The sequence below is a fragment of the Rutilus rutilus genome (assembly GCF_951802725.1).
Source record: "Rutilus rutilus genome assembly, chromosome: 18".
Classification (NCBI taxonomy): Eukaryota; Metazoa; Chordata; class Actinopteri; order Cypriniformes; family Leuciscidae; genus Rutilus; species Rutilus rutilus.
Window position 1 is genome coordinate 28,935,877 of NC_140231.1, and position 13,263 is coordinate 28,949,139.

Genomic DNA, 13,263 nt, shown 5'->3' on the forward strand with positions numbered 1-13,263 from the left:
AATAGGAAATAGAAAGCTATAAACTTTGATCAGTCATGTTCTGTGACTGAATAACATAGTATATGCCTCTCCTCTGCATGTTTAATGGCAACACTTATCAACCAACATTATATTGCTCATGAAGCTGGTTAATCTGGGTTTAGCTAGCTAAACAGCTAGTTTTTAGTTGCTAGTTTCTTTCAACAGGGATGAAACATTGACCCCATGATGAAACAAACTCAGAGATCAATACAAAATGATGACATCAGGATATAAATCCCCTTTTATTGATAAGAATCATCGTATTGTGGGTACAACACACATCCAGCTAAGCGCATAAAGAATAAAAACTGGAATTAGGTTTAGCTAATTAGCTTTATAAGACCGTATGAGCCTTGTTAAAATGATTACATTACATATTAGACTGCTCAATGACGCCGTAGTTTCATATTCATATTTGAGATGTCCTCTAAGTGACTTAGAGACATTTAACATTCTGATATCGATCTTTTTTGAGTTTTCGTGACAGAAATGTGTAACACCATCAAACTAAAACAAAAACATCGAAGCATCACCCAAGCAGACGGTACTATATTACAAAAAACATCAAACTGGAAATCTACAAAAAATCAAGATTGGGCGTTAAGAAACAAGCCACTCGAAACAAACCAGATAGAAACAAGCATCTTTTTTCCTAAAGATTATAACCAACCCCAACCCATCATACAGGGAAACATTCCATTGAGCACACCTGCGCATGTAGAAACTGCTCATGCAAAACTAAAGAAGTCATTTTACAAGAATTCACCAGCACAGAGACTAATTCGGAGTAAGATTGTACCTGAACCATCTGTTAACAAAACCTGCACATCTGTTACATGGAGTTGGTGAATCATAGCAGCCATGATGTAGCTGACATCCATTTACAAGCACAACAAAGTAGCCTGAATGGTGATATTCTCACCAGAGAAGGTTTAAAGTCAACATGAAACGACGTTCGCAACCCATTTTGCTGATGTGATTAACGGGATATTCAATGAGAAAAGACTTGATTTTATCCATCAGGAATTGATTGCATTGGGAAAATTACTAAAATTATGGATATGCTCAAATGGTCATACGTGCTGCTCACATATTATTGTACAATGTAAAAAAAAAGAAAGTTACTGCCTTAAATTTTTAAGTACAATCAACTTGATGTTTACGTCATTTCAACTTAAATGACATTAAACTGACTTGTTTAAATGAGTTGAATCTTGTAAAACTTGTAAAAAAGTTGAAAATTGCTTAACTTATTTTGATGAGTTAAAGCAATGTAAAAACATATGTTGTCATAACTTTTTTACGAATACAGACTTTAGCCATTAAAATGTTATAAGTAACTGAAATAAGCACAAATATCAGGGCATGTCAAAACATCTCCAGGGCCCAAAAACCCCCTAGACCCCTTTCAGGTTAAGAAAGTGTGATATGAAAGTAAAGAGGGTGAATTTTGAATTCATGTTGACTTTAATAGCACGCTTTGGTCTGTTCTCAGGTGCTACATACACGTAGGCCGTTAAAAAATATCATGATATGGTCCACATCGAGAGAACTTAATCGCAGAGAAGTTCAAGTAAAATCTCACGAGAGTCCTTTTAAACGACAACAGAGCTTTCAACAGTCAGCGCCTTCAGCCAATCACGTTTTTTTTTTTCTGGATTATCTAAAGAAATGAGCTCTGCAAAGCACACAAGTTGGACTTATGATATTGCACAGACTGGTTGCCGACCGAGTAAGTTTTCCGAGTGAAGCACCATCGGTTTTCCCGCACACACTCAGTTTATGAGGAAAGGGTTGGGTATTCCATGTGGGCTACTAGTCCGTAACTAAATCCCAATGCTCTCCATATTTCAGTGTGCAGAAAAACATGGACAAATGTCTTTTTAGTGCTACTGGAAAACATCTGTCTGGACACTGTCCTAAAAGGAAAAGTTTTTTTTGTAAAAAAAGAAAGGCGTGGCTTTATTTCATTTTTTTTTTTTTTTTTGGCATCTGTTCATCATTTTGTGTTTTATTTTCCATTCACATGTCTATTGGTCTTTAAATGGTTCAGTTTTCATTCAGCATAGCATTTTTTCACTGCAAAAATAGTTCCTACTTGGTATTTTTGTCTTGTCTCGTGTTCAAATATCTAAACATTCTTACGTCAAGATACTTTTACTTAAGATGCAAAATGACACAAGATAAGAAGTCTTGTTTTCTGACAAAATGATCAAAATGAAGTGAGTTTATGCTTAAAACAAGAGCAGAAATCTTTATTTTAATTAATCTGCATTCATTTTCATCTGGAAGATGTCATTTTTAGTGTTTGCTCAGTTGGACTATGTCTCCTAAAACATTCCCCGTCGGATATTAACTCGACATGCAGCAGATGTTTTCGAGTCAGAAAGTACATGAATCTAATGTTTTTTCGATGTTCCTCTGGGTTATGAATCATTTTGACTTGAATTTGAATTTGAATTAAATTGAACTTAATTAAAAGGGAAAACAAGTTTATTTTTTTTACCCCATTGGCAGATATTTTCAGTGAAAACTTATAATTTGTTCAGAAAACACTTTATCTTCCAGTGTCATTTTGAATCTCGGTTAAATGTATCTTGATTTAAGAGTGTATCGATATTTATACTGCAAAAACAATACAAAAATACTGAGGAAGAACATATTTTTTTTCTTCTTTTTTTCTTTCTTTTTTTTGCAGTGTTGTAACAATCTGTTGAAGAACATTCAAAAAGGATTGTCTTGGGTTCAGTTTTCTGTTCCTTTCAGATTCTCCAAACTAAATCCTCCATGGTTACAGCTGCTCCGAGCGGATGACATGGAAAAGAGTAACGTTGTACAGGACCTGATGTCCGTTATTCCAGGCGTATAGCGCTCGATCTCGTGGGTTGTAGTCCAGCATGGAGATATGCGAGTACTTGTTCTGCAGAACGATATCGATGTACTCGTACGTTGAGGAGTTGGTGTGGTAGGCGTAGTAGACTTTGGTCCCTCCCGAGTAGCCGTTGGTCACGTACAGCGTCCCGCAAATCATAAAGGACTCCCCGGCACTGCGCCTCGGGTGATTGGTTGTCCAGGACTGGATGATGTGCAGGGTCAGGGGGTGGAGCTTGCTGATGACGATGTTCCCCGCGTTCTGATTGGTGGCGTACACGGCCCAGAGCCCGCCCTCGTCCACCATGAGGTCGATGTCGGAGTGTCCTCCCCAGGCGTAATGGTAGGTGTTGCTGTAGCCTGCGTTGTCCAGACGCTGAGACCTACTAATGGTGGAGGTCTTGAAGTCAAACTTGATGATCATGTTACTCTGGAACTTGTTAAAATAGATTGAGCCGTTGTAGACCACCTGACCCGTCCCGGACCAAGGGTGCGGGAGCCGGTGAGACGTGAAGTTATCCGACGTCATGAAGTCGGCCATAGATTTGTACTCCCGCACGAAGCGGTTGTTGTGGTAACCGTCCATGTACCACACCTGAACAGAAGTGAGAGAGTAAGTGATTAATTTATATAAATGACGTACAATACGAGCAGTTGAGTTAATGAGACACATCCCTGATAGAGCAAGTATGCTGACCAGATGTGCATTAATTTTCATCTGGAAGATGTCATTTTTAGTATTTGTTCATCTGGACTAAGTCTCCTAAAACGTTCCCTGTCGGATGTTAGCACAACATGCAGCAGATGTTTTTGAGTCAGAATGTATGTGGATCTAATGTTTTTACGATGTTCCTCAGGGTTGTGAATCATTCTGAACTGAATTTGAGTTAAATATGAGATAGTAAACAGGAACTACGGATCTGAATGCCTATCAAGACACACTTTGAATGTTGGCTTGACAAAGTCTTGAAAGTGTTGTTGCTTAAAAAGCCTTTAAAGGGTTAGTTCACCCAAAAATTAAAATTCTGTCAGCAATTACTCACCCTCATGTTGTTCCAACCCCGTAAGACTTTCTTTCATCTTCGGAACACAAATTAAGATATTTTTGATGAAATCTGAGAGCTGTCTCACTCCTCCATAGGCTTCTCTGTAATTGATATCTGCCAGCCCAGGAAAGTTAGTAAAGACATCATTAAAATAGTCCAAGTGACTACAGTGGCTCAACCTTAAGTTTATCAAGCGACGAGAATACTTTTTGTGCGCAAAAAAAAAAAAAAAAAATACTGACTTTATTCAACTATTCATTTCCCTGTGTGTGGGCCTCTGAGTGAGTTCATGTAGTGTAACAGTGCAGCGCTTCTGGGTTGTACGTCAGAATGAAGGCTCAGAAGCGCTGCACTGTTACACTACGTGAACTCACTCAGAGGCCCACACAGAGGGAAATGAATAGTTGAATAAAGTCTGTGTTTTTGTTTGTTTTTTTGCGCACAAAAAGTATTCTCGTCGCTTGATAAACTTAAGGTTGAGCCACTGGAGTCACTTGGACTATTTTAATGATGTCTTTACTAACTTTCTGAGACGGCAAGTTTCAATTACAGAGAAGCCTATGGAGAAGTGAGACAGCTCTCAGATTTCATCAAAAATATCTTAATTTGTGTTCCGAAGATGAAAGAAAGTCTTACGGGGTTGGAACAACATGAGGGTGAGTAATTACTGACAGAACTTGGGTGAACTAACCCTTTGATAGATAGATAGATAGATAGATAGATAGATAGATAGATAGATAGATAGATAGATAGATAGATAGATAGATAGATAGATAGATAGATAGATAGATATATAGATAGATACATAGATACATAGATAGATAGATAGATAGATAGATAGATAGATAGATAGATACATACATACATACATACATACATACATACATACATACATACATACATACATAGATTCTGGATTGACATTCACAGAGTCAAAATTCATGTATAGTTTAAACTTCAGTCTATTTACTCGAAGTGGGTCAAGTTGTTCTTTATTTTGTCTGTGCTTGCATTGGATTTTTTTTGTTCTGGCATAATTCGCCAGCACATCAGGACGCGTTCAGCGAGGTCTTAATTAAATTCCAGACCGAAGGTGTCCATTCTTCCCCTGGCTTTGGCAGAACACAGGCGGTGAAAATTGACAGCCAGGAAGTTGCTGTGTGCCAGGCATTACGAACCCTATGGGGATAATTCCAGATCATTCCGGATAAAAGCCGGCTCTCCGTGGAGAATTCCCAGCATGGCTGGGGCTTCTGTCTCTCGGTGAGCGAATAGAAAGGGAGCAGTCACGCTTATGGAATATTCCAGAGCCTCGTGGCCCAGCGGGACGTCTGTATGCTCTCTATAGGAGGCACGAGGCAGTCAACAACATCTACTGTATAAATCAACATACACACTCTCTTCTGCATGTCGGAACATACTGCAAACCCTTTCTTTTGAAATCCAGCCACAGCTGTTTACCGTATTACTGCATTAGTAACATTTGATTAGATTTTATTGTTTTAACAACATTTTTCACAATATAAACTGTTCCAAAGCTTTACAAAGAACATACTCTCTGTGAGCGAGTCCTGGGCAGAAGTGGCGATTATAAACCCCCAAGATAGACATAAGAGTGCAAAGAAGTGCCAAGAATCAGCTGAAGACGTTCATCCTTTGTCTAACACCAAAATAACACCATAAAACATATTTTTTTACAGGTATAAAATGCTCTGCCAGCTCTGAACTAGAATCAGAGGTCTCTTTTCCGCTCCGAGCCCAACAGAACTTGTAAACAGATTTTTGGGCTAGGTTCTGCTCAGTTTTCCATGTAAAACTTTAGGTTTGGAAGTAGTGGCAATGGGTGAGCAACACAAGGAATATTATTAGTTATTTCTGTTCATCAATTCGGTCAGGTTTTCTGTATTTATATGTGCTGCTATATAAATAAATGTACTAACTCACTCACAGTTAATAGTTAATAAGGTTGGGTATCCTTTGAATTTTGACGATTCCGATTCTGTGCATCGATTCCAATAAGGTAAAAAAAAAATAACAAAAAATTGTTACGTCTCATTGCAAAACATTTCATTGTAGCTGAATACCATGAACAAAAATCAAAGAACACTTACTCAAGGAACTTTTGCCTATGGTTAAAAAATACCAGGCATTATTGCAGATAAGTAAGCACTCAGTAATTAAAAAAGAACTAATAAATAAATAGCAGTCACACAAGATACTATTGAAATAAACAGTGTTTCAAGATGTTCAGGTATTCAGGTACAGAAACTGTAATCAAATAACACTGCACTTCATGAATAAAATATACATTACAAATATGGTTACAAAAGTTATTCAGTCAAGAATAGCGAGTGAATATTCTCTTTGTCTTTTGTTTGAGTAACGTTATGATAGAGACGGCAGCAGGAATATTAGGCTGCTGTCACTTTAAGAGCTGCACAGATCAAATATACCGTTACACATGCGTTTTCCTTCTCAACTGTTTATGTTCACTTAAGACATGACCGACTGTGTTTACGAGGATGTTTTGACACATTTTTGTTCGTTCCAGTGCAAAAAGAAGAAAGCAATGTTTCTTTCTTGTGCTTGAATGGTTTAAAATCACTTTAAAATCCCCTTTTCTGTGCGCGCACTTTGGATGAGTGTGCAGTTCTTGCGCTTGAATGCACACAAAAGAATCGCTAACAAGTAACCGATTCCTGACCTGATTTTCACAGAATCAATTTTCGATTCCCAACCCTATTAGAGATGCACTGATACTTAATTTCTCCGCCGCTACCGATAGCCAATCATTCAGGATGATGTCGATTATTGTCCAATATATCAGTGCATCTCTAAAATATATATACATTTAATGTTAATAAAAACAAACATTTGGATTTGTAAAACATGGTAAATACTCCTCTCTGATGGCAATAGTGTATTTGCAGAGTAAATGTTAGTATTGCTGAACATGTGATGCCAGGACACTTTTTGTGGATTTGTAAAGCTTCTAGTAGCATTGCTTCTATATAAATCAGCTTTTGAGTATCGAGCCACAGAATACCTTTATGGCCAAAAGGTGGAGATATCAAATAGTAATATGGAGTGCAGCATTACAATTGGACCGTACTGGTCGGCCACAAGGTGTTTGTTCGGGCTTTAACTCAATGCTCATGCAGACATTGAATGCTGATCCATCTCTGCTTGATATCTCTGACAGCAACACAGTGCTGTGCCAAAGCTTTTTATCTTTGAAGAGTCAAAAAACTGCTCTGAGATATTGCTTATTGTTCACTCCCACACACACACACATTTCTCTCTCTCTCTCTCCACGCTCTGTCTGTCTCACACATACAGCCTACGGTCTCATCAATCTTTGAGAACAAGAGCCTCCAACCCAAAAGTGTGAGAAAAACAGAACAAGAGGGGGGAGGGAGGGAGCACTAAAACCGGGTCTGTGGGTGTGAAGGAAGGTTATATATTCACTAGCCTGATTTATAATTGCGTTTATGGGTTTCGGAGGAACTAGCTTGTGCAAAGCATCACTTTAATGGCATTTTGGGTTTGTAATTGTGTATTCTTGGGTGAATACGTGTTGTTTCTAAATCAAAGATCTGGTATGAGCTTTTGCAAATTTGCTTATGTAGTTTTATATTAGACTATTTGTTATTCTTTTGTGTTTTCCAGTCTGCTGTACCATTATAATTCTTTGCAAAATGTCAGACAGTATCAGATGTGTTTTCCTTCCACAATTGGCACTATTAAAGCACTACTTTATGAGAACTACACTATAATGTGAATACAGTCACATGCTAAAGGTTGCTGCATGACACACAAGCTCTTTATATGAAATTGGATGTATACGTTTGTCCAGCTTTACCGTCCTGCATACATGCATTATACTTGCTTTGGGTAATATCTACTATATAACAAATTATGAATGATTGCTTGTAAATGTGAACTATCGCTAACTATTACTACACCAGCTCTAATCTGCTAAATGCAACTAATAAGACATTAAGATATTATAATCATTAACCCAAGCTGCTTTGAAACAATATGTATTTTCTGAAAAGCACTATACAAATAAATTTGGCTTAACTATATTCATAATATAAGATGGCCTTCGAGAATAAAGTTGTAAATTTGAACAACAAATGACATTGTTATTATATAAAGCAAATTAATTTAAGTACAATACTTTCTGGTACCAGTTTTTTATACAGGTGATATTGGATATTTAATTGTATATACTCCTTTCCCCTGTTTTAACATTTAGATTGCTGTTGTTAATCTTTTAAAAACAATAATAATTTTCGAACACAATCTTCTTGTCTCAAAATGAATAAAAATATTCATGCTGTATTGCCTAAAACTAATAATTTAGTTTGTGTTTTGTTTTTAATGCATTTATACAAAATAGTAATACATTTCATTGTCGGCTATATAGCAATAATGGTAAATTGAAATTAAACTATGATTAATAGTATGTGAACACTGAATATGTTTTTTTCACATCATAGATTTTTTAGTCGCTTGTTTTAGCATGAACTCTGTATTCACCATCCAGCTATCCAGATTTAGTTTCAATGTGATTAATGGGCAAATAAAAGAGAGGCTGCTCACTGCAGAGCCAATGGAGGTCTAGCCACACCCTAACCCTACTATAACCCTATCCCTGAACATAATTAGGTCAAGCCCCGCCCATTAGGTCCACCGAGGTGCAGCTCCACCCATTACATCCAGAGAGGGAGAGCTCGATATCATTTGGCTCCACTTGAAACAAAAGAGATGCTTGTGAAACTAATTGACTAGTGTTTTTGAACTTCTCATCGAGAACTGGCAAAGCTATTTGCTGAGAAACTTCTAATAAACGCACCAGTTAAAGCATATGCAGCATATAGCTCTGGGATGCCAACTGCTAATTGCCCATTTGTCATTTAGCCCACACTTTAATGTAAAACCGCTTGCAGGATATTTATTACAGGAACAGTCTCTTGCAACCTGGGGTTACGTTTCTGGCCACGGGAGCTCATTTAACATTTGTAACCGGCCCAGATCTTTAAACACAATGCCATGTAACCCGATAGCTAAACAGGTAAAAAATGATAGCACACTTCTGCAATGCCAATCGAATGCTTGCATGAGCCACCAAACATCACCAAACACGATTTTCACACTTTAACAAATGCCTGAGAAACGATTAGGCTTGGAATCGGCGGCGCACAGGAGCATCTCAGGCTCATTTCCAGCTGCCCTCATTCCTCCAGCACAGTCTGCAGTGTTTTAACCTCCACCCGTTATCAGAAGCCCCCCTGCGCCCTCCATTACGAGCCACGCCGGAGCACTTCATGTCTGGATGAGTGGGAAATTATTTGGCCTCGCTTATCTTCCCCTTGTGCCGCTGTGAGTGTCAGTGACCTGGCTTCAACTCCACAGATATCCGACTAGTAAATGAATGCTTGGTATGAACTGGTTCTTTTTTCATTATTTCGTTCCCATATATATAATTTTACTATATACAGTAAAAGGAAGTTGTCTTTATTCAAATATATTTTTAGATTTAGATTTAATTCGTTGAAGCTGAATTCGAATTAAAGATTTTTAGTGATCCTGATGATGGACTAAATATTTAGATGAAGTATTTTCTGCAAATGCATAAGGGTGAATAATTTAATTTCATTTAACTTGTTTCTGTGCGCACGGAAATAGGACGCGAGTTTTTCCTCAAGCGGTGTGTATTTGCATTTGTGTATGACGGCTCGGCCTTGAGGTTTGTTTTTCTGTGTTTTTTCTTGATGGTTCTGAAGCAACATGGTTATAAAGCGTTTGCCTGCAGCTGCAGCTCGTGGGTTTTTACTGCAGGCGTTAACCAGATACCCTCCACCATCTGCATTCTGAAGAATATCAGAAACCAACCTGTATGTCCTATAGAAGGAAGTTTAACTTGTGTTCATTACCAAATAATGAGAAATGTTAAATATACATGCGAATGTTTCAATTCAACTTTTCCCATAGGAAAATGAGACATTTAAGTGCTATATAGCCTATCTTTCTTTCTTTATAGTCAAGTCATTTTATGAAAAAAGGATGACCAAATTGCAACAGAAGCAAACTCAACTGATTTTGTATCCTTAATATGTCCTGAGTAAGGGAAGAAAAAAAAAAGCCCCAAAGAATCCCATTAGGGGAAAGTTTCGAAAAAGACCCAAATATAGCCTATTCATACGCCTATTCATTATTTTTCTTACGTGAATAGGGTAAAAAATTTAACCTTTAGATATCACCATGAAATTGGTTCCATTCAGACCTTAACATTTTACTGTTATATATCAACAAGATTCAACAAGACATTTTCACCTGTCTATACCCAATGTTTAGCTCTGTTGTGGTATTTATGCAAATTAGCACAAACGTAATTAGATTATGCACCGTTTGTCCATGTTAACAAACAATAAAAAAAAACTCGTAATACATTTTTTGTTTGTCTTGATGTAAGTAATCAACTCAGTAATTTTCATGGTGATATCTAAAGGTTAAATATTTTACCCTATTCACGTAAGAAAAAGTATGAATAGGCGTATGAATAGGCTATATTTGGGTCTTTTCGAAATTTTCCCCTAATGGGATTCTTCTGGACTTTTTTTTCCCTTACTCAGGACATATTGAGGATACAAAATCAGTTGAGCTTGCTTCAGTTGCAATTTGTTCAAGGTTGACCCCCATTTTGGCTTAAAATGACTGGACTATTATACACTCAGCCACTTTATTGGTTACACCGGCTCAACCGCTTGTCAACACAAATATGTAATCAGCCAATCACATGGCAGCAACTCAATGCATTTAGGCATGTAGACATGATGAAGATGATCTGCTGAAGTCCAAACTGAGCATCAGAATGGGAAAGGTGATTTAAGTGACTTTGAACGTGGCATGGTTGTTGGTGACAGACGGGCTGGTCTGAGTATTTCAGAAACTGCTGATCTACTGGGATTTCTAGAGTTTACAGAGAATGATCCGAAAAAGAGAAAATATCCAGTGAGCGTCAGTTCTGTGTGTGAAAATAGCTTGTTGATGCCAGAGGAGAATGGCCAGACTGGTTCAGCTGATAGAAAGGCAACAGTAACTCAATACATATAACATTGTACATGTAGCCATAATCGTTTTTACTCACCCTAGTGTCTCCTTCAGGAGCGAGGGGGTCCGTCATCCAGGATCCGAACCGAGAGCCGGATGTTTTAATAGTGTTTGCATCACTAATGCCGGTCAGCTTACCACAAGCTGCAATACACACAACACACACGTTTAATTGCACGCGTACACTCACGCTCACACACACTTTCTAACCAGAAGCCTACAGTCACACACACGTTTAATGAGTTTAGTGATGTTATGATGAGTTTACAGTCATAATTACTGTGGTAATCTTATATCTTGGAGTGAAGGTTCTGGTTAAATGACTTTAATTGAGTCACACTGAGCTTCATTATGATCTTTCACGGTTTTTCAACCTCTCTTTTATTTCTCTAAGTCAACATGAAATGGCAATCCCAACCCATTTAAATCTGTGTGAAAGATTATAAAGACAAACTTGCTTTAGAACGACTTACAACGTTTAGTGTATTAAGAAAGCTAATAGTCTTTTTTGCTGTTCATGTTGACGTACAGTAACACAAAGTGGTTGAGCTGGTGAATGTATACCTTCATAGATCATTTATGAATACATGTTTTTTGTTTCTGTGACAGAGAGAGAATAACGTACAGGTAAAACGTAAGATAGATGTCAAACATTATGATGTTTGACACCCTGTGTTGTTGATAGTGCAGTGTATTAATCATGGTGTATTTTCCTGCTCAGCCTCTCCCATTCAACACACACACACACACACATGCATGAGATTAACACACTGAGCAGTAATCTGCTGTCTAGAGGGACACACAGGCCTACATTATTACGCTACTATCTTTAGAATAAAGCCCTGATTCACTCCAACTGCAGAATCGTCTTACGCAATCTCATGTGATTGCATCAAATTGGCATTTGAGGATTTATATTTGAACAAGTGGAATCAGAAGTGAACTACATTTCTGATGTAAATGTTAGTGATTGCGTTCACTTATGTAACAGTAATGCATCTTCTCCTCTACCGAATACAAGTTTGCTCACGTCACGTGTAGGATGAAATTTTACATGGGAAAATGTGAAATTCCTTTGGTTTCCCTGTAAAGGTTTTATATTCATCAGAAGCGATACACATGGATGAAGCTCAAGTGTGTGTGAAACAGAGAAATAAATCAGAGTTGTTTTAAAGCCATATTGATCATACAGTGAAACTGGCCCAGATTTCTCTTCCAGAAACTCGGCGCGAAGAAGAGAGAAAGATGATACACACCAGAGAAAAGATGCCGATGTGTGTGGGTGCTGGGAAGTGGAAGCTGTGATGGTGAATGCATCTTGAGACTTGTCAAGAGAGTTCTCTGGTGTGCTTCATTATCCGCTATGTCTCTGACTCAAATGAGAGAATAGCTGACATACAATAAGAGACAAAAATGTTTTCTAAGAATGTTTGTCTAACGTTAACATGAAGTTATGAAACGTTATTTCTGAATGTTCCAAATGTGTTTTTTTTTTTTTTTTTTGGTTATGCAAATGTTAAGGGAACATTCCGTTTTACCGTGGTAACGTTAGTTTTGAACGTTTGAACATTCTAAAACAAGTAGTAACATTCTAAAAACTTTAGACGAACAAATAAAATTGTAAGTTGCCATGCTGTAAACCTGTTGAAATCTCAGTGTTTTACAGTTGTTGTGTTGTCATGTAAAATTGGATTTAACTGTACACAGAAATGGTTAGTCAGCGAATTTTTTTTTTTTTTTTTTTAACTAAAATCATGTCAACATGTCTAAACGAGGTGGTAATTTGGTGGTATGGTGGTATGAATGTGATGATGATTTTTAAATCATCAAAAACAAAGTATGCATGAAGGTTCACCCTTAAACATAAACATCACCCGTAAACACGTACAAATGAGATGATACAAATTAGCCACCAATTTGTCAAATATAAAAAAAGTTACGAATTATCATGAGATTTCTTTTGCAGTAACTCTTTTCCTGCCAGTGTTTTTTTTTTTTTTTTTGCCAGCATTTTTGATCATTTTCAAAAAACGTTCATGGTCCTCAGAATATTTTGTAGTATGAATATCTGAACATGCAGTATATATATCGAGTCCATCAACACCCCCAAAGCTTTTTACTCTATAGCTGTTCTAAGTGACGTGGGTGTCCCGGGGCTCGAGATTCGCAGGTTAGAAAAGGGCAGTGATGCTGGGTGCAACTAAAA

At 37.5% G+C, this 13,263-nt stretch overlaps 1 protein-coding gene across 2 annotated transcripts in view; it reads right to left on the reverse strand.

Annotated features, from left to right (window-relative positions):
* Positions 1–236: 236 nt before the first annotated feature.
* Positions 237–13,263, reverse strand: part of olfm1b (olfactomedin 1b) — a 32,926-nt gene continuing 19,899 nt past the window's right edge. For both annotated transcript variants that reach the window (XM_084386352.1, XM_084386351.1), the window contains exons 5-6: positions 11,095–11,201; positions 237–3,487 (exon numbers count right to left, since the gene is read on the reverse strand). In XM_084386352.1, the coding sequence (XP_084242478.1) occupies positions 2,813–3,487; positions 11,095–11,201 (782 nt within the window). In that variant the 3' untranslated portion in view covers positions 237–2,812. The remainder of the gene's footprint in view (positions 3,488–11,094; positions 11,202–13,263) is intronic.